A 25,027-nucleotide genomic window follows, 5' to 3' on the forward strand; every position below is an offset into this window, starting at 1 on the left:
AGGGGGGGAAGGGTCTGTACATTTGTGGATGATGAGACTACGTTGCTGTGTCTGTGTATGAGTTTGCATTACTGATTGTGGTGTGTGTGTGTGTGTGTGTGTGTACCTTCTGTTGGAAGGCGGCGGGGCTCTGCTGGGGCTGGGCAGCTTTCTGCTGGGCGGCGGCGGCTGCCTGAGCGGCGGCCTGCTGTTGTTTCTGCCGCAGGAGCTGCTGAACCTGCTGCACCTGCAACGGGTGAGTCACCACCTGGCCACCTGGTGGAACGAGCACACGAGACAAGACCGTCACACACACACACTCACTACTACCCGAGAGAGAGGAGGGAGGGAGAGAGAGGGAGAGAGAGAGAGAGAGAGAGAGAGAGAGAGAGAGAGAGAGAGAGAGAGAGAGAGAGACTACTATGGTAGTGTGTACATTTGTGGATGATGTTTAGTCAAAGTGGCCCCTGCGTCTGTCTACTATATAGCGAGAGTTTTCGCTATATAGTTATTTTTATATATAGTTATCGCTATATAGTTATGTACCAAAAACTGAGAGAGAGAGAGAGAGAGAGAGAGACAAACAGAAAGAAATAAACAATGAAAAGAAGGACACAGGACAGACCCTTACCTGCTTTCTGGGGTTGTCCGATGGCCACACTGATGCCAGCCACAGTGACGGGCAGGGTAGTGACTCCAGCGGAGGACACCACAGCGGGCACCGACACCACTGGCTTGGAGAGCGCCACCTGCGCCGTCTGGGCCGCCTGGGCCGGGAGCTGGCCCTGGGCTGGCACACGCGTCTAGCAGTGGACAGAGAAGGGGTCAGGAGAGACAGTGTGGACACGAACCACACACTACCACATGATATTGAACCCGAGAACTAGGACAACACTACAGTAGCCACGTTTACATGGACACTTTTAATACGATTAGAAACGGAGTAACGGCTCAATGGGAATACAAAGTATTAAACACCTCAATCATGATAAAAATGCCTGATCCGATCAGAATTTTAATCGGAATGAAAGAGGTGGTGTAGTTCGTTCCTTTTCCAATTGACTGCTTCTGTCTTCCAGGAAAAGTAGGCAACAACGGCTATTCTGATCAAAGATTCTAAAGTGATTGAGAGCACCGGATGGGAATAGAGCGTAACCCATGCAAACAGACGGCACACATTTTTCAATTGGTTTAGTTTTATTGGAATGACCAAAAAAAAAAAAAAAAAAAAAAAAAAAAAAACTGTCCATGTAAACGTGGCTAGTAATAGACAGGGATAAGTTCTGTAGAGCTGGCCGGCTGTTGAAACATGGGCCTAAATAAAGCCCACATCCTCTGTATTGTATGCGAGCGTTCCACTCGTGCGGATAGTGGAGGACATTGGTATTTTCTATTAGCTATGTTTTGTAGTCCTCCAGATTGCCTGGTTTAAAGTGAAACACAACCACAGCATCCTGTTTCAATAGAGAACCTCCACACCCAGGACAGCCTGTGGTTTCATTGGCTTGCAGGATATGTTTTGTCACACTGTTTTAACATGACACGCTTTCACCTCCAGTACAACCACACATGAAGCGTTAAGGGCCGTTCATACAAACTATAACGAGTCATGAAAAATGTTATCGTTGGGGTGACTGTCAGTTATTGTTATATAGTTTTCGCTATATAGTTATTTTTATATATATAGTTATCGCTATATAGTTATCGTTCTTGGTGTTAAGCCTCCAAGCAGCCCTCCCTGTCACTCAAGGGGCTTAAAGCACAGAACATTTCTGTGCCTGAATTGAAAAGATTTTTTTTAAAATGACTATGCATCATATTTTCAAATATTGAGCGGTCCTGCCAGCACCTGGGTTCGGGCCCACTGTCAGAGAACTTTTTAACGCCCTCGTCACTCACCAGGCGTGCCACCTGCAGGTTGGCCACGGTGCCCGTCAGCACGGCCCCGGGTCTAGGTGCGGCGACGGCCGCCAGCTGGGGGTTGGCCTGGGTGGCAGAGGGGGCGGCCTGGACCTGCTGGGCCTGCTGCTGGGCGGCGCCGGGCTGGGCACCCTGGGCGGCTGCTACAGCAGCTGCCACCTGCTGTTGCTGCTGCGCCAACTGGAGCTTCTGCTTCTGCAGCTTAAGCAGCTCAGCCTGAGAGAGAGACACACACAGGTAGGGAGTGAGTGAGTGAGTGTGTGAGTGGGTGTGTGTGTGTGTGTGTATGTATGTATGTATGTATGTACGTGTGGTTGAGTGCGCGTGTGGGTGTGTCAGTGTGTGGCTAAGTCTGAAAGAGGTTTGTGTCAGGTTGCGTGCGTAAGTGTAAGTGCGTAAGAGTGGTTTGTTAGTTTGTTTTGAATTGTTATGGTTACTGTACTGCATGTGTGTGTGTGTACCTGTTGTGGTTTGCCCACAGCTTTGATCTGAGGCGAGGCTCCCTGCTGTTGTTGCTGGAGCTGCTGCTGCCTGAGAATCTGCAGATGAGCCTGAGTGATGGACTTCCCCTGAGGCAGCTGCATACCTGCAGCTAGAGGAACAGACAGACAGACAGAGATAGATAGATAGATAGATAGATAGATAGATAGATAGATAGAGAGAGAGAGAGAGAGAAAGAGAGAGAGAGAGAGACAGAGACAGAGAGAAATAAAGAGACAGAGAGAAAGAAAGAAAGAGACAGAAAAAGAGGGGGGGGGTAAGAGATAGAGGGAGGGGAGAGAGAAAGAGATATAGGCAGTCAGGATTTGCTCACACTTTGTAAAGCCCTTTTCTCCCTTTGTCTTAAAACGAGGGGACATCAATTATCGCAGTCCTGAAATTCAATAGCTGTTTTGCAAAGCAGTACCCAGATCAACAGAGGATCACAGCGGATTAACTGAACAGGCCCTCTCACTGACCCGAGGACAAAGAGTGCGCACACTGTGGATCTGGAGTACCTGGAGTGACCAGCGAGCGGGTCTGTGATTGGGCCGGGGTGAGATTGGTCGACACGACTGCGGCGGCGGTTACTGGGGTGACCGCTCGGACCACGTGGCCGGTTGCTATGGCGGCGACCTCTGCGGGAGCAGCTGCAGTTGGGACGGCTCTCTGCTGCGCGTGCACCACCTGAGCCGTGGCCGTACCCGCCGCCTGAAAGAGAGGGAGAGGGTGCAGAGAGAGGGAGAGAGAGAGGGAGAGGGCGATCGAGGGAGAGAGGGAGAGAGAGAGGGAGAGGGTCAGTCATATGAACAAGCAACTAGAGGCTGAAAGTATAATCCGACAAACAGTTCAATTGCAAAGCAGATGCATCTACAGAGGACGTATTATTAGTTGCATGAATCTATTGGCTCTGCAATAACCTTGGCAGAGTGATGGGAGGGTGTGGTGTGTGTGAGAGGGCTCTACGTACAGACAGAGGTCCCGGGATGACTGGGGAGGCCAAGCGTTTATTGGCCTGGAACTGCCCGGCGGGAACTCCTGCCACGGTGTTTACGATCACATTCCCTGCGACTGTAGCTGAAAGGCACCCATACACAGAAGGTCAGAACACAGAACATGCACTGAACACAGAAGTAGAAAACAATTACACACCACCACACATCACCAATGAAGATCAAGCATTACAAGACCAGACCCTACCTGATGTAATGCTCGCGCCAGCTCCAGTGGTTTTCATAGCTCCAGCCTGGAGAGGAAAATAAACAAAACAATAAAACACACGACTGTCATTCAGACAGATATCAACTCATTCAGTTCACACACATAAAACAGCTGCACTTTAGCAGCTGCACTTTAGATTGATTAGTACAATAATAGCGTTGATTATGGCTGTGTGTGTGTGTGTGTGCGCTATTCAGACAGATGTTAACTCATTCAGTTCACACACATAAAACAGCTGCACTTTAGCAGCTGCACTTTAGAACGATTAGTATGATAATAGCGTTGATTATGGCTGTGTGTGTGTGCGTGTGTGTGTGTGTGTGTGTGTGTGTCTCCTCCTCACCAGCACTGCGGTGTTCGGCACGGCGGCTGCTCCAGCCACGGCGGCCTGCGGAGGGACTCCCGCCGCCTGCACCTGCCCAGCCGCCTGCACCTGGGGCTGGACCACGCCGGCCTGGGGGCCTCCAGCCGCCGCCGCCTGCTGCTGTGCTAGCTGCTGGGCCCGCTGCTGTTCGGCGAGGGCCTACGGAGGGAGAGAGAGAGGGAGGGGGGGGGGGGGGGAGAGAGAGAGGGAGGGTGGGAGGGAGAGAGAGAGAGGGGGAGGGAGGGAGAGAGAGGAAGAGAGAAAAAAAGAAAAAAGAGAGAGAGAGAGAGAGAGAGAGAGAGAGAGAGAGAGAGAGAGAGAGAGAGAGAGAGAAGAGCCAGGACGAAAGGAGAGGGGACGATAGGAGAGGAGCGAGAGGAGAGAGAGAGAGAGAGAGAGAGAGATGAGAGGAAGGTGCTGTTAGTACTAACACATAGGTTGTCAAACCTGCCTTGGGGCAAGGGGTACGCCATGCAGTAATTTCCATGAGTGGACCATGTTTACAGAACGTGGTGGTCTGGTTTACTCCCCGACCTGAAGAGTGTTTGTTAGGGCTTGACATTTTAATGGATTGCTTGGCTCATTTTTACAGTGCAAAATACACCCAAGCCAAAGAGCTTGGCTGTTTTATGGGAAAGTAAAGCAGCTTATTCTAATATTCACATGTTTTCGATGTTATAAAAGGTGCTGGAAAAAAAACTGTCACACACACACACCTTTTTCTCCTTGGCAATTCGCTCGGCTCGCTGTGAGGCCACCTGGATTGGGGGCAGTGGCTTGTCGTAGCTGATCCCACTGCAAATGGAGAGAGGACCAGATGTAAACGTCCACAAAGTACTGTCCCACTGCCATATCAGAGATGCGTGCACACACACACACACACACACACACACACATTTCGCAACCCATATCCCTCACGGTAACCCAATTTCCACCCGGCCTTAACAGACCAGGGCGGGGGAGGTCATGACAGCGCTTCACTTTTTGTTGGGTACAATTTGATTTGCTTCAACTTGATTCTATTCAACTGAATTCATTTTAGAATGAATTATGAAGGTTGATGTTACCTCTCTGCCAGGACAGAGGCATGTTTGGGGTTCTTCTGGAATGGATTCATACCCAGTCTGAAAAAAACAAAACAAAAGCGACAAGGAGAATATTACATCAGAGACGGGCACTCCCCATCATTAGACAAACAGATGGCACAGTTACCCCGAGCAGTGATTACACCAAACTTAACAGAACAGCGTAGCGATCTAGGATATGACATATTTCATGATGCTACAGATATATTGTGGTGAAAAAAACCCACACCAGACTCTCACTAAAAGACCAATTAGCACTCTGAAGAAAACTTGATCCAAGGAGACAAGACAAGAGCCGAGACAAGAGAGTTACGGTTGACAATAGAAGTTTACTCACAATACCACAACAGTGACACAGCCTGACTAAGACTAAGCCAATGTACCACTGCACAGTAGAGTGGATGGATATTCTACAGAAGATACTTCCCAGTGAGAAGATGCGCAAAATCTGAAGAAGGAGCTACTGTGCTCCATCTTTTATGCTAGAAGCGAGGTCCAAGGACCTCCTGTTTCCTATACGCAACACGTCCAATCAGAATTGGGAGTTCGCCTCCTCAGCAGGTGACTGACGTTTTCGTAAACCAATCAGGGTTTTTAGAAGGAAGCCAACTGATCATATTGGTGGAAAGGTACGCTGTAATTTCCATGAAATAATATATGACATCAGTTTAGCCTTATGTCATATGTGCTGACTCTTCTATACAAAGCGTCTGTTATATGTGCTGACTGTTCTGTATAAAGCATCCTTGGGTTTTGGACCAAATGTCCACAGGCTTGGGCTTGTGGACATTTGGTGCTTACCTAGGGGTTTTGTAATGGGCAAGTCCCAACAAACAGCTTACGTGAATCAGGTTGACTGGGCAATGGTTTCTGTTGCACAGTGGTACATAGGCCTTCTCTGGATAATTACTACAATATCTTCCGGTGATTTGATGAGGCAACAATTGCAATACCAGGAGCTCATCTGATAGATGTATGTAGAGGTATGTCAGCTCATGTCAGATTGGGGTGTGTAAGGTCATGAGATGTGTTGTGTTGGAGCATGCCTCATCTTACAGTGGTTTGATTAGGGTGTGTAAGTAAGGGATAATGGACAACAAGGCATTTGTTGAACAGCCAGTTTTGCTATGTCCTGAATGTCTGTCAGATTATTTCATAGCTCTAAAGCAACATGACAGTACATTTCAACTTCCCAACGAGTTTGGCGAATTAAAATACAAGTGTGATACAGCCAAAAAACTGGAGCTACTACATAGGTGCGCAATTAAAAAAAAAAAAGAATTGACGTTCTAAACACCGCATCACAATAGGAAATTCACCCAAGCAGTGGCGTAAGGTAATGTGATGTGGTGGAGCATGTCTTACAGTGGTTTGATTGGGGGGCTCCTCTTGCTGGCGATGATCTTCATGAGTTCAAAGCGGCTGCTGTAAAGCTGCATGTGGGTGGCGTTGTCGTCCTGCGTGTAGATCTGGCACGTACGCAGAGGGCGACTGTTCTTGGACTGCACACACACAGGGCAAAGACAGACACACATACAAAAAGTTGATGGCCAATGTATATATATAGCGCTACCATATTTATGTTTAGCCATCCATAAGCCAACAATTTAATAAAACACTGACTGCCTTTACTGATCCATTTAACTCCGAACGGATCCTGAGAATTAACACGCTGCACAAATGTCTCCTACCTTATAAATGCTCTTGGTCTTTTTCTTGGGATTAGCCTCGTACATCAACTAAAGGGACACAGGAAAGAAAAGATTGATATTCCACAGTATGTTTCTTGGCACACAAACCATAATGACAAGACTGTGTTCACAAAAGTATTAAAATATCTGTGCTGGTAAATCAAACATGCCATTGTGAGAAGGTAAATTGTATAGAAATATTGTATGCAATGGCTGTATTTCATCCTAATGTCAATGTATAGGCCTATGACTGATTTATAGTGAAAAAACAGTGTGTGTGTGTGTGTGTGTGTGACTGACCTTGCCCTCCTCACGGGGGATGAGGACGTTCTCGTAGCGGCTGCGGCACTGCTTGGGCGAGCGGTAGATGCGGCTGCAGGAGTTGACCACGTCGCTCACCAGGTCCCAGTTGGGGGTGTGAGCCGGGGACACGATGGTCAGGTTCAGCGGCAGCTCCAGCAGCTGCTTCACAGCCTGAAGAAGAGCACAGCACAGCACAGCGGGCACAGTTAAAGTCCCACACGTTCCATACGCATACACCCCAACATACAGCTTTCAACAATCTGAACTAGACAGCTACACAGTAGATTCAGTATTCATACGTTCTATTTGCAATAACCTTTAGTTATTAACAACTACAGATAAACAATCAAGTCTCCATCTAAACTTAAGTGTGGGAAGAGGACCAATTCTGCTAGAAAAAAACAAACAAAACAAAAAATAAAACCAAACAAACAAGAACTCCAGAAAACTGTAAGAACACCAGAAAACTGTAAAAAACGGTCAAAGAAAAACAAAGAAAGGTGGACATCAGACCAAAAAGCAGAAGGATAAAGACTAGGAGCTTCTCTCCACTCAGGTATGCTGGGTTTCGGTGTTACCTGTAGCAGTGCCCAGTCCTCGCTGATGAGCCACTCGGGGTTGTCCTGTCCGGCCTCGGCGGCCGGTTTGACCAGGGCAGGCAGCGGCTTGGGGAAGGGCGCCTGCTGCTTGAGCGAGAAGTTCTTCTTCTGCTCCTTGCCCTCGCGACGCACCTTCAGCATGCTGGCCTTGTCAAAGAGGGAACGCGGCGGGATGACCGCCTCACCGTGCCCCTTCTTCTTCTTACGGCCCACCGCTGAGACAGAGATGGACACGGACACGGACACGGACACACACACACACACACAAGGTTGGCACAAGCACAAGATCTAGTTCCTAGACACAAAGCATGAACACTGAACAGGAATGTGGATAATAATATGTGGTGATAAAAAAAGGAGTTCTGTGTATGTATGAGAGAGAGAGGGAGAGGGAGAGAGAGAGCGGGAGAAAGGGAGGGGGGGGGGGGGGGGCTGAGTGTGTGTGTGAGGGGGGTCATACTCACCAGATGGGTCCATCTTGAGTCTCTTGTGCTCCTTGCGCACGTATACAGGTGGGAGTTTGGACTCTGGCATGGGTGCAGTGTCGTACATCAGGCAGATGACTGAGTCAATGTAGATGTCATTATCATCCTGCGGCGGTGTCGGTGGGGTCCACAGCTGCAAACAAAACACAATGAGATGTGTAAGTAGCAATTCTAACGTGCAAGTCCTTCAATTGCTAGTAGTGTGGGTAGCCTGCTAGTTTGACTACAGTCAATAAACAAATGTAATAGCTCTGTGTGGGAATCGATGGCGTTGCTATTTTACAGATGTGTGCTCCATTACCCAACATTGTAGACGAGTAAACTTACTGGCATGATTTCCGTCTGGCCGTCTTCATGCTCAAATACGTACTCCTGATGGGGAGAGGAAAAAAACTTTATTAGCCTGTGCAAGACACTACGGGAATAACGGCTCATCTCAGTGTGGCGTCTGTGTTGCGGTGCTAGCTACCATGTTGTAGGCATCCTCTCTGGTGTAAGTGAAGAGGTCATCCTCCTCCTCCATGATCAGCCTCTCCTCCTGCTCCACCTTCAGCTTCTGTTGCTGCTCGAGCTCCCAGCCATGCTTGGCACTCTCTATACGCTCCTAAACACACACACGTACACACACACACACACCATCACTGCACTGCTTATACCAGTCTGCACAGCTTTCATCACTAATGACGATATTCATCACTTTATTGAAAAACCCATTTGGAAAATGTTGGTTATTGCTATGCTATGTTCAATGTGTGTGCTGTGTGGATGCAATTCTGCAGTGTGAGGGCAAATATGGAAGGAGGAAGCCACACACCTGGGCCATCTTCTCATCCTCCCTGCAGTGCAGATACTCCAGGTAGTGCAGGGCGTACTTCTCTATGGGCGTCAGCTGGGAATTAAGAGGAAAGAAGCCATTACTCACAGCTTAATAAAGCACTGAACAATGACATTCCACTTGAGAATAGCATTGCTGACATCAGCGTTTGTGGTGCACACCTGAAATAGATAAAGTAGGAGGGAAACTACCTACTCTGCAGGTTAATCACAATTTCAACTCACACAATCAATGCCGTTACAAGTGCAGAATAATCTGATTACGGTAAAACACCAATCGGACCATTATCAGAATTCGGAATATTCCAGTTTATATGCTAAGCGAACCAGTAAAAAATCTGATTCCATGATGACACATCTCCATTCAGAAGTTATGATGATCTTCAAATAAAGTATTATTTACATGAAGGGTTTAATCGGATTGAAATCTAATACTCAAGGTTATTTATTCAGATTTACATTACGGATGTTATTACATTACAGATTTAATAGTATAATCAGACTGAAGACTGACATTAGACCACTGCACTCGGCTACTACAAGTCATTACTGAGGCCAGTGTACCTGGTCCATGACCGCAGTGAGCTCCTCCAAATGCAAGGCGTCCTCCTTCACGTCCTCCTCCACCTCCTCTGCTTCCTCCTTCTTCACCTCCTGCTGCTGCTGCGTTTCTTTCTTCTCATCCAGCTCGTCTTCCTCCGCCCCCTCTTCCTCCTCCGTGTCGGCGAGCGTGGGCTCCAGGCTGATGTGGTTGAGGGCCTGGATGTAGGGGCGCGCCACGCGGGGGGAGATGGCCTCCGATGCGGACGGCTCCTGGTGCAGCACCACAAACTCCTCCACCTTCTCCCCCGAGCCCGCCTCCACCTCAAACAGGTCCTGGATGGTCCGCTGGAGGAGGGGAGGGGAGGGGAGGGGAGAGAGAGAGAGAGAGAGAGAGAGAGAGAGAGAGAGAGAGAGAGAGAGAGAGACAGAGAGAGAGAGAGAGAGAGAGAGAGAGAGAAAATAAGAGAGAAAGGTGGGTAAGTCAGGAGGCAACCTTTAGAGGCACGTCCAAATTCATAATATACAGTACAATACACACTGTTTATCTCATCCCATAATTCCATCTGTCTATGTGAGGGTGCGTTGGGGGCCACTCACCTGGGTGAGGAAGGCCAGGGTGTAGTCTGTGCCCTGGGCTGCCACCTCTCTGATCAGGTCCTTGGTGCCGCTCTTCAGCAGCTTCTCCTCTATGGAGTTCCCACTCTCCAATCTGCAATAGTTACACACACTTGTTGTAGTAGCACAAACATCTAAATTGTATAATTGAAACTTTCAATACACCCAGATTTTTCTAAATACTAAAGTTCATCAATGTTTATGACTGACCACTTTTACTTTCAACAAAGACAAATAAACAAAACAATGATGTGTGTGTGTTTTTGTTTTTGATACACTAGGCAGCACAAATCAAACCTCTTGGCCACTGACCTGTAGATGTGGATGTCTTTAGAGCGGCCGATCTTGTCACACCACTCCTGGGTGCGGGTGTCCATGCTGGGGTTCAGGTCGGTGTCGTAGAACACCACGGTGTCGGCGTCCAGCACGGGCCCCACGGCCGAGCAGCAGCGATTGGTCAGGATGGTGCAGAACACCTGCCGGTTCCGGTTGAAGCTCTTCACCTGCTCCTAGGAGGACACCAGCAGAGTCAGTATCACACACAAAGGATCTCCGTATCATACAAACCTCTTAGAGCGCCCATAGATGCGGACTGTGCTAGCCAATCATTGTTGAGGCCATAGGTTAGAAATTCACTCATGCAATATATAAAAAAAAATACAACCACAGAGATGAACATGCCAAGAAAAGTAAGCCCAGAACATACCCACAAACAATGGGTGAAATTGTATAGATGAGAAAGGCCAGGGATGAGAAGATGGGAATGAGAAGCATGAAGCATCAATTACACCATCAAGTGATACTTTTGAAGCAGACGAAGAGCACGGCGCATATTAACTGGAACATTTGGACGTGCATTACATGCACTTCATGCGAGACAATCACTGTCGGCATCTCTTAGGCCCTGAAGAGGAATAGCGTCCTCCAGGGAGGGAAGAGCGCTCGTTACTCTGTCCCCGTGAAAAAGCCGGGACTGCTGCGAGATGACAGCATATCCCGGTGTTAGAAGGGGAAACCAACAACACACACAGAGACAGTGAGTGAGAGAGTGTGTGTGTGTGTGTGTGTGTGTGTGTGTGTGTGCGTGCGCGAGTGTGAGTGAGTGAGAAAGAATGAGTGAGAAGCTAGTTAGACCAAAAGGGAATAAGGGTATTGAAAGATATTACACCCAAAACCTGGCTGACTGCATGCACACGAGAGCAGAAGCACATGAATGAATGAGAGGTGATGATGCTGATGATGACGAAGGGTGTTAGCGGAGATCGGCCGTACCTGTCGCTCCTCGCTGCTCAGGCTCTCGTCCACGCGCACGTAGGTGAGGAGGCGGTGGTCCAGGAAGGCCTCCAGGATGTCCAGCATGCGCAGCATCTGGGTGAAGATCAGCACACGCCGGTTCTCCGCCCGCAACTTGTGTAACAGGATGGCCAAAGCCTCCAGCTTACCTACACACACACACACCAAAAGGTCAGATATCTCAGATGACAGCTCCTCACTTCATGTTCACTTCTACTAACAACATATGGACTTTCTTAGTCATCAAAAGCTAAGAGTTTGGTTCCAAAAGACTATATCTCCATTTTTGATGAATGTGTTTTGGATGCCATTTTTTAAAGTCATGTAATTTAATTGTGTATTTCAGGTAATGTCAATAAAACTGCAATTGTGTTTGAGTATTATTATATTGTGTGTGATTGAGTAAAGACAAATCAAACAACAATACCCAATTACAGCTCTACTGAAATTACTTTGAAAACAAAATGTAAAAAATTATTTATGAAAATTCATTTAAACGTTTTTAAAGCGTTTCAGAACTAAACTCTCCATATATAGACTGCGGGTAGGTGGTGGGGTGGGGAGGGGTGAGGCACTCATGTTGATAAAACAATCTCACTATAAAAGGGAACAGAAATGAAAACCCATCTGCCACGTCTGTCTGACTGACTGACCTGAGTCCACCTCCAGGGCCCGCCGGTCGGGCAGACACACCAGAGGCACACAGGCCGCCCGGCGGATGTCAGAGGAGTGAGCCGCAGCGGCCTCCTGGAGGCGACGCGTCAGGGACTTCTGCTCCAGGCTGTAGGGAGCCGGCGGATTGGCTGCGTACATCTGTGGAGGAGGGGCTACAGCAGCAGGAACCACACAGGAGAACCTGGACCAAAATAAATCAAATAAAATAAAAGAAATTGGATATTATTTCCGAGCTCTCACAGCCTAACTCGAAGCGAGCAACATTTTATTAAAGTTTCAACTGAAGGCTCCTCATGACAAAAGGAGTCTCCATATCCAAAAATTAAACCAAGAACAAAACCCACAGACGATGGACCAAATTCGATTCAATTTTAAGATGAGGGAGGCCAGAGAGGAGGATGAGAATGAGAAAGTATCAGTCACAGCATGAAGTGCCACTTGTGAAGCAGATGAAGAGCAGAGAGCATAGTAATTGGAACATTTGGAGCACAGCCATGCGGTTCATTCCAGACAATCACTGTCGGCATCTCTTAGGCCCTGAAGAGGAATAGCGTCCTCCAGGGAGGGAAGAGCGCTCGTTACTCTGTCCCCGTGAAAAAGCCGGGACTGCTGCGAGATGACAGCATATCCCGGTGTTAGAAGGGGAAACCAACAACACACACACACACACACACACACCCACACACACACACACACACACACACACTCAGAGGCAAAGAGAGGAAAAGACAGAGAGAAAAAGACAGAGAGAAAAGCTAGATTCCATGGTAGAGACCAAAAGTGAATGGGGTATTAAAATGCATTACACCCAACACCACCACCTGACTGCATGCACACGAGAGCCAAGCAGAAGCACCAGACAGCCTCCGGCGAGAGAGAACGGAGTTTGTTGACGCTGGGTTGGGGTTACATGATGACCCCCTCAGCCTGCGCTCGTCTCATACCTTCTGGTGACGTCCTCTCCGGCCTCTTGTCTGTCCGTGCGGGACAGCAGGGCCGAGCGCAGGGGCGCCACCGTGCCCACGCAGGTCTGGCGGGCCCTCTGGCAGCCGGTGCTGCCCACCCAGCTCCACTGGGGCTGTGCCACGGAGGCGGCAGCGGCGTGGGTCGGGCGGCGGTGGGAGAGTGCCGAGCAGGCCTGCAGGAGGTCGCGGCCGTAGAGCACCGAGCGGGAGCAGCGGCGCTCGTTAACGGTCAGCAGGCGGGTGAGGCGCTCCCGAGAGAGCTGCAGGCGCTCCTCGCTCGACTCCTAACAGGACACACACACACACACACACACACACACACACACACACACACACACACATTAGTGCATATGTACACACAAACTAGTCACAGTCAACTGTGCACAAACATCATTATACATCCACACATATTCAGGCAAAACTGCACAAGAATATATCCGCACATATATGCATATACATGTACGCATATACATAGGCGTATGCATATACATGGACAAAAAAAAAAACACAAAAATTGTATAAAGATATTAAAAAGAAAGGTTAAAGATGTAAATGATGTGTGTATTGCATGTGGACATCACCTGTTGCATGGCTTGTGTGGAGGTAGGGGTCTTGCCATTGGCTGCAGTGTCTGGAGGGGCAGAGTTGGTGGCATTAGTGGTGGCCGAGAGGGTACCTGTTGCTACTCCAGGTGCATTGTGGGGGGAAAAACGTGATAGAAAAGTCAGGGCTTTTTGCACACAAGCACAACACACCAATCAATACTAGTGTACCGAAGATGTGCAGACACGGCCTTTGACGTTCCTGTACAACCGCAAGATTCATTCTGAACATGGTGCAGATTTCATTGATGCAGGCAGTTATACATGAGTGTTTATGCGCTACAACTCTAGATCTATGGATCTACTAATAAAACCCCATCGTTTATTGGACTCGCTTTTTTACCGTGCTAAGTACTGTTTTAGTGCTAAGGGTGAATGTCTGTAGTGAGGTGACCTCATGCCTCGGACCTCTCGCCTCACCTGGATGTGTGGTCGTGGAGGTGGCGGCGGCGGCGGCAGCAGCAGCGGGAGCAGCGGAGGCAGGCGGAGGGGTGCCCGGGGTGCCCGGGGTGGCGTTGGGCACGGCCACCGGCTGAGTGGCGACCGTCTGCATCACCATGGAGCCCTGCGGCCGAAGCAACGGCTGGCCCGGAGCCGAGACGATTTGCAGGATGTTACCTGAGAGAGAGAGAGAGAGAGAGAGAGAGAGAGAGAGAGAGAGAGAGATAGAGATAGAGATAGAGATAGAGATAGAGATAGAGATAGAGATAGAGATAGAGATAGAGATAGAGATAGAGATAGAGAGAGAGAGAGAGAGAGAGAGAGAGTTACAATGGTGGCACTATAACTGTGGGTTGATAGACTTAGTAGAAAGGGAGAAGAACCTGACCAGGAAAAACACATCCATCATCTTTTACATTACATTAGGCTGACGCATTTTTAACCAAAGCGACTAACAACATGGTGACAGTTAAGTTTTAAAGCAATTCTCTCAACAATTTTAGGACAATTTACGGTTTAACGGTAGAGTACAGTAAGAATAAGTGCATCAGTGATTGCTGTTTTTAAACAGTTGAGTGTCAGTTCAAGACGGCTAAGTGCTAGGATCAGCAAGACTTGTTGTAAGTGGTGCTATGAGAGGAGATGTTCTTTAAAGAGCTGGGTCTTCAGGAGTTTTTTGAAAATGGAGAGGGATGTCCCTGCCCTTGTAGGAACTGGCAGTGTGTTCCACCAACGTGGAACAACAGATGAGAAAAGTTTGGATTGGCCTGAGCCTTGGCCGGACAGTAAGGTCTGTCTTCTCTAATGAAGACAGTAGTAAACTACAAAAGGTCCACTACAAATTAAAAACCAAAAACAAACACAGACTTAAAAAGTCTACTACAAATTAAAAACCAGAAACAAATGCAGACTAAAAAGGTATACTACAAATTAAAATTAAAAAACAAAATGCAGACTAAAAATTAGACAATAGAAAGTCAGCTACAGTCCAGTCAGAGAGAGCAGAACAGAGGTGGGGAATATAAGAAAGAGGTATGAATGTTGGTTGTACATTACCCAGAGTGCCTTGCAGCTGCAGGGGCTGGCCAGTGGTAAGCTGCCGCAGCTGGCTGGGCGAGAGCGTGAACTTGTTGCCCTGGAACTGCAGGGTGACTGGCGTCTCCGGCTGGGCCACACGGCCCTGACCACCCGCGGCACCACCGGCACCCGCCAGAGACGCCAGCTGGGCAATCTTTACCACATCTCCACCTTCAACAGGGGAGAACACACACACACACACAGGAAAAAGAGGAGACACACACACACACACACAAAGTCAGACAGACAAACAACAAGAATAACGCAAAAAAACACAAACGTTACAGGGAAGAACAGATCAACACACATCAAACACACACACACACACACACACACACACACACACACACACACAAAGCTTAAATTAAAAAAACATCACACAAATCAGTCATGAAAATGTGGCTGTAAACAAAATCCAAATCCAAAAATCCCAACAATCCAAATCCAACAGTGTCTTGGTTAGTTGAAGGTGTGACCAACGCAACTAGAACATGCACAACCAGGGTGGGTTAAAACCAAGTGGGTCTTGTCAAACTGTCACCAAACCCTACAGGGTGGTGGGGTAGGGTGGGGTCAGAGGCAACCAAAAGAAAAACACAGCAGTCTTCAACACAGACAGAAGCCTGAAACAAACACAGTTTGTCAGTTAAGTGCAGTGCACCGCCTGCTCAACCACACGCCATCAGAGCCTGATTAGATCAGCTGATCTGGATGTTCCAACAATTATCCCCAGTATGGCTGGTGGTCATCCACTAACACTAGGCATACTGGGAATCGGGGACCCACAGATTCTACTCTTAACCTTGTGTGTTTTGGTGCATGTGACCTGATTATATGATGATATCATTAGTGGCTCAGTAATGTAAATTATGTAAAGTGCCTGGTCACTATGGCCTTGATTATAGGGTATAAGATTTATTAGAGTTTGTCCATGCGCACATAGGGGCTTTTGCAGCGTAGACTGCGTGGTAACAAAAAAAAATAATAATAATAATAATAAAATAAATAAAATCGGTGGGTACATGGAAGTCTGCACAGAGCTTCAAGGCACGCACACTTTAGTCATGACATTTAAGTCACTCAGACCCTAGTGGACCCTTGGGTGTGTGCTCAGTAGAACACTGGTCTAAATGAGTGAGTGAGTGAGTGTGAGTGTGTGTGTGTGTGTGTGTGTGTGTGTGTGTTGAGTTCAGCTCTGAGGCAGTGTGGTTGAGAGGGTCTCTGGTGTGGTGGGTGGGTAAGGGGGTGAGGCCGCACTGGGGACCCCCCTCCGAGAGAAGCATGGCCACTGCATCATGCTTGGCAGCAGTGCACATCTGGCAGTGCCCAGACAGAGGAGTCCAGAAAAGAGAACAAACCAAAACTGCAACAAACAAACAAACAAACAAACAAACAAACAAACAAACAAACAACAACCAAAACAACAACATACGTTAATCAACTAAAAGAGTAGGTGTGGGGGGGAGGGGGGGATCAAAGAGAAACTGGTGCTGTAAGGGGTCTGGTCCCGTGTCTCTGCAGGCTCAGAAACAAAGAGGGATTAGTGTTAAAGGAGAGGACTGGGGGTGAGGGGGGTGAGGAGGAGGAGGAAGAGGAAGAGGAGGAGGAAGAGGAGAAAACCAAGGCTGGGGGTGAGGAGCAGGAGAGAACCAAGGCTGGGGGACAGGGGGTGGGAATGGGTGAGGAGGAGGGGGGCCGGTGGAGGGAATGAGGGTGGGCTACTGAGGGGGATGAGGGGTGCTGGTCATGCAGTAGTCTTTGGGGACAAGAGGCTGAGAGAGGCACCAGCAGGAGGACTACAGCTCCCAGAGTCCTTTGAGCTCTCCAGTCATTTTAATCTTAGTTGGACTTCGTCTATAGTTGTGCTTTCATGTATGGTAATGTTTTATATAACTAGATACTAAAAACTAAAAAAACATAATATGAATTTTCAATATGCACTCAACATGACCAACATATTTTTAGGGTCAACTTTCATTTATCATCAGATAACCTTTTAGTTGTATTAGTGGTGTTATCATATGCACTTCATATTTCAGTTGCCTCTTTTGTGTCATAAAGCAGCTCTTTTCAAATAGAGCTAAGAGCAGCCTCCTGGTGGCTCTCGCTCACCCTCTTCTCTGCCTTGTAGTGCACCTGCCCTCGTCTGCTGTGATGAACACGTGTGGGGTGCTCAGCGAGAGAGAGAGAGAAAGAGAGAGAGCAGGAGAGAGAGAGAGAGAGAGATGGGGGGGGTGGGTAGGGAGGGAGGAAGAGGGTGATGGATGAGCCCACTTACTAGGCAGGCGTGCCTGGGCCTGGGAGCTGAGGACCAGCCTCTGGGAGACCAGGCCCGGCTGCAGGGCCTGAGGGGGCGCGATCGCCCGGGGTGGGACAGCGCCCGTGGGGAGGGGGGCAGGGAGTGGGACGCCCCCCCGCCCCGCTGGAGGGGCAGAGGAGGAAGAGGAGGAGGCCATCTGAACCGCTGTGGAGTGATAATGGAAGGAGGGAGGGGGGGCGGAGGGGGTCAAGGGATCTACTGTTAGGAAGGCCATCTGAGACAATAACAGTACTGTAACACTGGGGGCTGTCTGTAGCCTGTATGGCATGAGGGATGGCAAAATGGAATGACTGCAATGACTAGATTTTCCACGACTGTTTAATGATAGAGAGACCCCTAAATCATGAAAGTGCATTCAAGGATTCTTATTAGGATAAAATGTTATCATTAACCATTAACACACACATATACACATAAAATGCAACCAGTTATTAAAGCTTATATCACAAGTCTTATATCATTAGTGATAAAGTTGCAGTTTTTAACACTCATTAGTAAAATCCAAGCAATAAAGCACCAAGGGCCTGTGGTCAAAAGGTTTAGTAGACACTACAGCAAAACTTGCATCTAACACACACATACAATGTCCATACCCAAACAGCACAAACACGGAAAACATTGCCATTCCCATTCTTAATGTTCAACTGGTTGTGTGTTTGTTGTGTGTGTGTGAGTGAGTGTGTATATGTGTGTGTGAGTGTGTGTGAGTGTGTGTGTGAGTGTGTGTATTTGTGTTCTTACCCTGTGTGGAGGCTGTAGTAGTGACCGGTGACTTGCCCCTGGGCTGGGCCGTGGCTCCGGGGGGTGGCGGGTGGCAGCGGTGGTAGTGGTGGGGGCGGCAGTGCTGGCCGTGGTCCGGTGGGCCGGGCTGGTGCCGGTCAGGGCTACCAGGCGGCCCTCGGGCTTGGTGCCATACTGCACAGGCTGGAACAACCTGGGAAGATACCATGTGTAGAGCTTCAGAAGACTGACCAAGAGAAAACGTCAAAGTATTTTATAGATAGTAGTAGTTTTATAGGGCACATGTTTTCACTTCAAAAGGCAGCTATGGAATAACTAGGGCAATAAAGTTTAAGACGGTCTCATCCTAAGGTTACACATTTGGCATGTAACACCCAGTGGTGGAATAATCTGTATATGGGTAAATGTGGCAGCATGTGGCATTTTCATGTGTTGATCTTGGCCTTTGTGCAGTGGATAGTGTATATTTTTGTATGCCTATCCACGTGTGTGTGTGTGTGTGTGTGTGTGTGTGTGTGTGTGTGTGTGTGTGTGTGTGTGTGTGTGTGTGTGTGTGTGTCCATCCACATACATGTGTACTTTGTGTGTGTGTGTGTGGAATGGTGTGCACACTACATACTTCATGGGTTTGATCTTGCAGGCTTTGGGTCGGGCTGGCGCTTCTGGGGCGCTGTGGATCTCCTCGATAAGCTGCCGGGTCACCTTCAGCTTGGGGATGACCTCCTCAGTCTCATAGCGACTCAGCTTGTTCTCATTGTTGATCAGATCGAACAAGGACAGGTCCAAGCTCTACCACACACACACACACACACACACACAGACATTTAGTTTCACAATAAACAGTCAAAGCTTAGCTTTTTACACTAAAAGCTGGAGGGTGCTTTGGCCTTATTCTTGCAATTCACACCCAGATACCATCACTTTGAATGACATTTTTTCCCTATAGGCACACTTTGTTTGAAAATGATATGACAACCACCTCTCCCCAGCAGGCCAACAGAAACAAACAAACACACACACACACACACAAACAAACACGCAGTCTCACTTTCCTCACCTCGCGCTGGTCTCGCTGCAGTGCGTCGAGCAGCAGAGAGGGGGTGCTGTAGACCAGCGGCTGGCACGTGTAGGAGCTGCGTGTGTCCCGTGTCTGGAGCAGGTCCGGGTGGTTGCAGATCCGCTGCAGCTGCATCAGCACCTGCAGCACGCTCACAAAGTGGCCCGTCTTCAGCGCCTCCTGGGCACTAGTGGGAGACAGAGGACAGGGGGGGTTAGTCATGTAGCAGTGATGATGAACATGTTTGACTGACCTCAATAGTCCTCTGAAGTTCGCTCCAAAATGGACCCAAAGCTGCCATCTTTGCCCATAATCGAAGCTAACTACCTATGGCAAGTTGCACTGCAACTTAGCTCCGGGGTAGCAAAACTTCGCCGTCTTAATGTAGCGAAGATCACAGTACCTACTCGAAGGCAGAGGACAAAAGTGTGTAGTGTAGTGCCATCAATCGTTGCAAATGTTCCCAGGAAACCACAGACAACACCCTCTCAGATGACTCAGATGTTCAGATGACAAAAGCCAAAAGCAACAGCAAGAGAGAAAAACGCTTGAATTCCAGACTTCTTCGACCACGTGAGAGTTTAACAAATGCAATAATTCAAATTCCCCATGTTATTTTTCTTTTTTTTAAGAAAAATAGGAAGATTCAAGATCTCCTTATATGGGCAAAAATGGCAAACTTTAGAGGTCTATTGAGAGATAAGATCAGATATCTTGACGGTGGTCTCTGTTATAAAATGCATCTATTTCTTATGCTTCTTAGAAATTCCTACGTATCCTCAGATTTGTGTGTGTGTGTGTGTGTGTGTGTGTGTGTTGGCCTCACCTGGGCTGGGTGAGGACGTCCTCGTATAAGCTCTTCTGTCGCACGGACAGGCGACACTTGAGGATGTGCTCGTACTTCTTGGGCAGCTGCTTCTCCACCTCTCGCTTGGAGCGCCGCAGGATGAATGGCTGGATCATCTGACCGGAGAGAGAGCGGCGAGTCAAACAGCTTGTGTGTCTGTGTGTGTCTGTGTGTGTGTATATACTGTATGTGTGTGTGTGTCTGTGTGTGTGTGTGTACACGCATGTTGTATGTATGTGTGTGTATGCAGATGTTTCTCTACCCTGTGGAGTCTGATGACGAGCTTGTGACAGTAGTCCTGGTTCTGGTCGGTGCCGGCCTTGACGGGGAAGTCTGCGTAGGCTCTGGTGATGCCGGGCAGCAGGAAGTGGATCATGGTCCACAGCTCCCTCAGCGTGTTCTGCAGAGGGCTGTTAATCAGCAGGATCCTTTGCTGGCTGCAGTGGACACAACAATAACAGGTTGGGATTAGAGTGAACAGCACCCATATAAACACCATAGTTAAATTCATTACATTTATTATTTATCAGATACTTAGGAGATGCATGCATATTGGAAATAGCTTTTACCACTTCAGATTATGATTTCCAGTACATTACACACTTCTATTATGTTTTTCATTCATAATGACATGCAGTACTAGCAAAGTGAGTGAGTGTGTGTTTGTGTTTGTGTGTGTGTGTGTGTGTGTGGGTCCTGACTGACCTCTTGATGGTGAAGATTGTCTCCCAGTGCTTCTCGCTCATGCTCTTGAGCAGCTGCACCTCATCCAGCACCAGATGGCTCCAGCGCCGACGCAGGAAGTGACTCTGGTCCTTCATCAGCAGCTTGTAGGACGTGATGCACACGTGGAAGCTATTCACCTCCGACCACCACTGCACGCAAACACACACCAATGCACATCAAGTCAACTTCACATTTGTAACCCTGTATATGTCAAACAGTTTCCAGTGTAACTGCTAACCAGCAACCAATCAAAGAACACTACGCTGACATATTTTAGTGATATCTGCAGATAACTTGGGCTCCAATTTACAAACATTGCTCCCCATTTCAAGTGTTAGGTGGATATTCATTTTACTGGTTTACTGGTGCATTTACAGTGCCTATGAAAAGTATTCCCCCACCTTGGATATTTCCACTTTTACTGCTTTTATAAATGGAATAATAAAAAATATATTTTTATTTAATTAACATTACTTTGTAGAAATGTGCTTTCAGTTTGACATTAAAGACATTATTGTAAAAAAAGGTCTAATAAATTTGTCATTTGAATATTGTCATATTGTCATGTGAATATTTGTCAATTTAATTTAAAGCAATAAAAGGGGAAATATCCAAGGGGGGTGAATACTTTTTATAGACACTACACATCCTTCCACACCTCAATTGAGTTCTTCCTAGACTGGGCTAAATCTCCAAACAACATTATAATCAGGGGCTGTGTCGGCGCTCTTTGAGGACCGCAGAGAGGACTGTACCGTTCTGGTGTATCTGCGCTCGCGGGGGCTGCCCAGGTAGAGCAGGATCTTCAGGCCGGGGCACCAGCGCTTGAACTCCATCTCCCAACTCAGCAGCTTACTACTGCGCACCACCACAAGATGGGGACCCCAGATGCCTGCAGCACACACACACACACACACACACGCACACAAACCACAATCACATTGGTGACCTCTGCCTTTGTACCATCTACACAAGAGGACTGTGAAAAGGTGATATTCTGGTATGATATTCCATTTGGATATAAATCACTACAAGGACTATTGAGACTCAAAAAAGATCAGTCTTGGTCTGTGTGGGCTCTGGGAAGTCCCGGTGGCGTCAAGCTACTGATCCCTCTTACCCTCATTGCAGGCCAGGTGGGCCATGTAGGCCACGGTCTGCACGGTCTTGCCCAGGCCAGCCTCGTCAGCCAGGATCCCGTTCAGGTGCTTCCTGTGCAAGCTGGCCAGCCAGTCCACCCCCACCTGCTGGTAGTCCCTCAGCGAGCCGTGCAGCAGGGACGGAGGCTGGAACCGCTGGGGGAATAAAGGAAAAGGGAAAAAAAAAACGCCGTAGGAGAGAGGACAGGGAGAAAGAGGAGATGAATACCGATGAGGTCTACTACACCCACTCCCTTGTATTGGAAAGTCACTTAGATGAAAATGTCTGCCATCAATCGTTGCAAATGTTCCCAGGAAACCACAGACAACACCCTCTCAGACGACTCAGATGTTCAGATGACAAAAGCCAACAGCAAGAGTACTGTGGCTCTTGCTGTCATCAAGACCCAAAGAGCTCACTGATTAAGTGATCAAACTGAATAAATGCGGACTGACCCAACACACACACACACACACACACAATTATGTCAGGGCACTCACCGAGCAGCTGGTTTTGGCCTGGCCTTTGGGTAGGATGAGCTCTGTGGCGGAGGCCACCTCAGCGATGTCCTTGGGAGGTTTGCTGCCGTCTGTGGCGGCTGACGAGGTGCTCTCGGTCCCCCGGTACTGCTCCATGCTCAGCAGCGAGTCAATCAGCACCGCCTCATGGGGGCTGCCCAGGGGCGCCTCCATCTCTGTACGGAGAAAACGAGCACAAGAGAAAAGCACGCCGTGAGCGTTGCAACGCCTGCACGCCAAAATAGACTGAAGAGCAACACCATCGAAATGCACATTCAATTATTAATGGGAACTGTTTGTAGCCATTATAATAAAGGCTTTTTAAATGCCTCACCCAGTTTGGTATGCCATGGATTGGATATACACTCAATTCACAGAGCTATCAGTTGTCTGTTTTAAAAAGGAGCTGTTTTGTTTTGGGAGTTGTTTTTTCTCTCTCATATTATCGTTGTCATATTTTCATTGACTCTGCACCTTACTAACAGTGTTTCGGGGACGTACGCGTTCCGTTTCCTCACTTCAGTGTTCTGCGTGTGGCATGGATTGTGCAAGAGTTCGGCCGTAAAGTAGAACCTTGAACATCAAGAGTGAACAGACAGGAAGTGAGCTCACCTTCGACGTCCTCTTTCTCCTCATCCTCACTGTGGGAGGCAGGATGTGGCCACTCAAAGTCTTCAGCATACGCTCCAGCATACTGCTTCACCAGCACATCCAGGGGCACCTCAGCTACAGAGAGAGAGAGAAAGGAGAGAAAGAGGGAGAGGGAGGATATTGAGAAAATAGAGAGAGAGAGAGAGAGAGAGAGAGAGAGAGAGAGAGAGAGAGAGAGAGAGAGAGAGAGAGAGAGAGAGAGGTAAGTCCAACAACAAAACAATCATGGCTACATCAGGATACAAATACCTGTACAAAATGTGATGACTGACCATGCATTTCAATTCCATTTTGCTTTATTAGAATGACTGTAGTATTGTCATGTACAGTATTGTCAAAGCACAACAATGAAACCGCATATTAACTGAGAGAAAGAGAAAGAAAGAGAGAAAGAGAAAGAGAAAGAGAAAGAGAGAGAGAGAGAGAGAGAGAGAGAGAGAGAGAGAGAGAGAGAGAGAGAGAGAGAGAGAGAGAGAGAGAGAGAATCCACTAACCATCTTTAGTGAGGTCTTCCAATTCGGCCTTCTGGTCGGCTTCCACCTCCATGGCCTCCTGTTCCTCTATGGTGCTCTCTTCGTCTTCCACTGGTGATGCACACACGCACATGGTCAGTACACAAACAACTGATATCCATACACGACCATAGTGAAAATCTGAAGAAATAGTCCAATTTATTTAGTTAAATTCACTTGCCCATTGTTTTACCTTCTTCATCAGTCAAGGAGGAGCTGGTCTTTCTCTTTCGGCCTGAAGATCGCTGCTCCTATGACAGGAGGAAAAAGAGCAAATGAGTCTTTCCACTACACATCCAATAAAAAAATTAAGAGACCACTGCACACTTTTCTGACGTCATCCTACGGTTGACAAGTGACATTCGAATGAGTTGACGGCCATATTCAAATTTACAGTGGTCTCTTTATTTTGAATAAGACCGTCAACTCATTTGAATGTCACTCAGCAACTGTAGGATGATATCAGAAAAATGTGCAATGGTCTCTTAATTTTTTCCAGAGTTGAATGTGAAAAAATCAACATTTGATAAGTGGAGAACTTTCTTTCTGCAGCAACAGTAGACTTTTGCAAACAGTGAACCCAGGTTGAGGGCACACAATGAATCTGACCAGGCAATTTCACCACTGTGACCTGCCTGCACCTACAAATGTGCCGTGATCCGTGTGAAGGGAGCAAAACAAAGGAAAAAAAAACGAGCTGATCACTTACAGCTGGAGCCTCCTTCTTCTTCTCCTCCTCCTCCTTTGGTGAAGGCGTCGCTTTCGTGCTCGGCCCTACAAAGTGTTTCAAACACAGCAATACAGTTACGGTAATACGATAAGCCACTCCGTAGAAAAACACATCTGACCATTTTTTAAGGAAATCTTACCTTTGCTACTCTTTTTCTGCAGCCGGAGGGCCTTCTGCTGTTTCTCATAGATCTCAAAGCGCAGTTTGATCTCCACCACCTAAGGACAGAACACAGAAGAGAACTTTAATCACATAACCATTGCTGCAGTTTTAGAGTATTCAGACTTACCACCTGGAATTTACTAATGTTATGTGTGAACATATGTGCTATGTTAAGTGTGGTATAAAAATGTGTTCCCTGGGAAATGTTGTTTTTGGTCCATATCTCAGACACAACATTCCTAGATGTGTCAGGTTGTTACTTCTACTCAATCACATCTATTACTGTTGACTCACAGTTGACAGACATTGTGTATTGTTCACTCAATAACCACATTTAGTCTGACATTTTTAATCTGATCAGAAATGGAATAACAGCTCAATCGGAATAAAAATTCTCATATAAACACCTCAATCTGAATAAAAATGCCTGATCCGATCAGAATTTTAATCA

At 47.7% G+C, this 25,027-nt stretch overlaps 1 protein-coding gene and 2 non-coding genes across 3 annotated transcripts in view; all 3 read right to left on the reverse strand.

Moving 5' to 3' along the window:
• Positions 1-25,027, reverse strand: part of ep400 (E1A binding protein p400) — a 42,080-nt gene that overhangs the window by 4,754 nt on the left and 12,299 nt on the right. The window contains 43 exon segments of the mRNA XM_042102438.1: positions 107-255; positions 611-782; positions 1,879-2,115; positions 2,361-2,491; positions 2,898-3,090; positions 3,350-3,456; positions 3,580-3,625; positions 3,944-4,123; positions 4,681-4,759; positions 5,032-5,088; positions 6,415-6,551; positions 6,741-6,788; positions 7,041-7,214; positions 7,622-7,857; positions 8,107-8,260; positions 8,455-8,499; positions 8,597-8,731; positions 8,942-9,016; positions 9,526-9,849; positions 10,102-10,213; positions 10,432-10,628; positions 11,392-11,561; positions 12,066-12,268; positions 13,032-13,336; positions 13,634-13,734; positions 14,075-14,272; positions 15,152-15,343; positions 17,451-17,526; positions 17,529-17,636; positions 18,234-18,426; positions 18,853-19,022; positions 19,291-19,477; positions 20,117-20,253; positions 20,400-20,574; positions 20,843-21,012; positions 21,619-21,755; positions 21,984-22,158; positions 22,504-22,697; positions 23,134-23,247; positions 23,667-23,756; positions 23,878-23,935; positions 24,394-24,458; positions 24,554-24,632. Coding sequence (XP_041958372.1) covers positions 107-255; positions 611-782; positions 1,879-2,115; positions 2,361-2,491; positions 2,898-3,090; positions 3,350-3,456; positions 3,580-3,625; positions 3,944-4,123; positions 4,681-4,759; positions 5,032-5,088; positions 6,415-6,551; positions 6,741-6,788; positions 7,041-7,214; positions 7,622-7,857; positions 8,107-8,260; positions 8,455-8,499; positions 8,597-8,731; positions 8,942-9,016; positions 9,526-9,849; positions 10,102-10,213; positions 10,432-10,628; positions 11,392-11,561; positions 12,066-12,268; positions 13,032-13,336; positions 13,634-13,734; positions 14,075-14,272; positions 15,152-15,343; positions 17,451-17,526; positions 17,529-17,636; positions 18,234-18,426; positions 18,853-19,022; positions 19,291-19,477; positions 20,117-20,253; positions 20,400-20,574; positions 20,843-21,012; positions 21,619-21,755; positions 21,984-22,158; positions 22,504-22,697; positions 23,134-23,247; positions 23,667-23,756; positions 23,878-23,935; positions 24,394-24,458; positions 24,554-24,632 — 6,285 coding nt within the window.
• Positions 11,003-11,134, reverse strand: LOC121716201. Its single transcript, XR_006033794.1, has one exon. It is a non-coding gene; the product is annotated as a small nucleolar RNA SNORA49 (small nucleolar RNA).
• On the reverse strand, positions 12,604-12,735 carry LOC121716202. The gene has a single exon (XR_006033795.1). It is a non-coding gene; the product is annotated as a small nucleolar RNA SNORA49 (small nucleolar RNA).

The sequence above is a fragment of the Alosa sapidissima genome, chromosome 8 (assembly GCF_018492685.1).
Source record: "Alosa sapidissima isolate fAloSap1 chromosome 8, fAloSap1.pri, whole genome shotgun sequence".
Taxonomy (NCBI): domain Eukaryota; kingdom Metazoa; phylum Chordata; class Actinopteri; order Clupeiformes; family Clupeidae; genus Alosa; species Alosa sapidissima.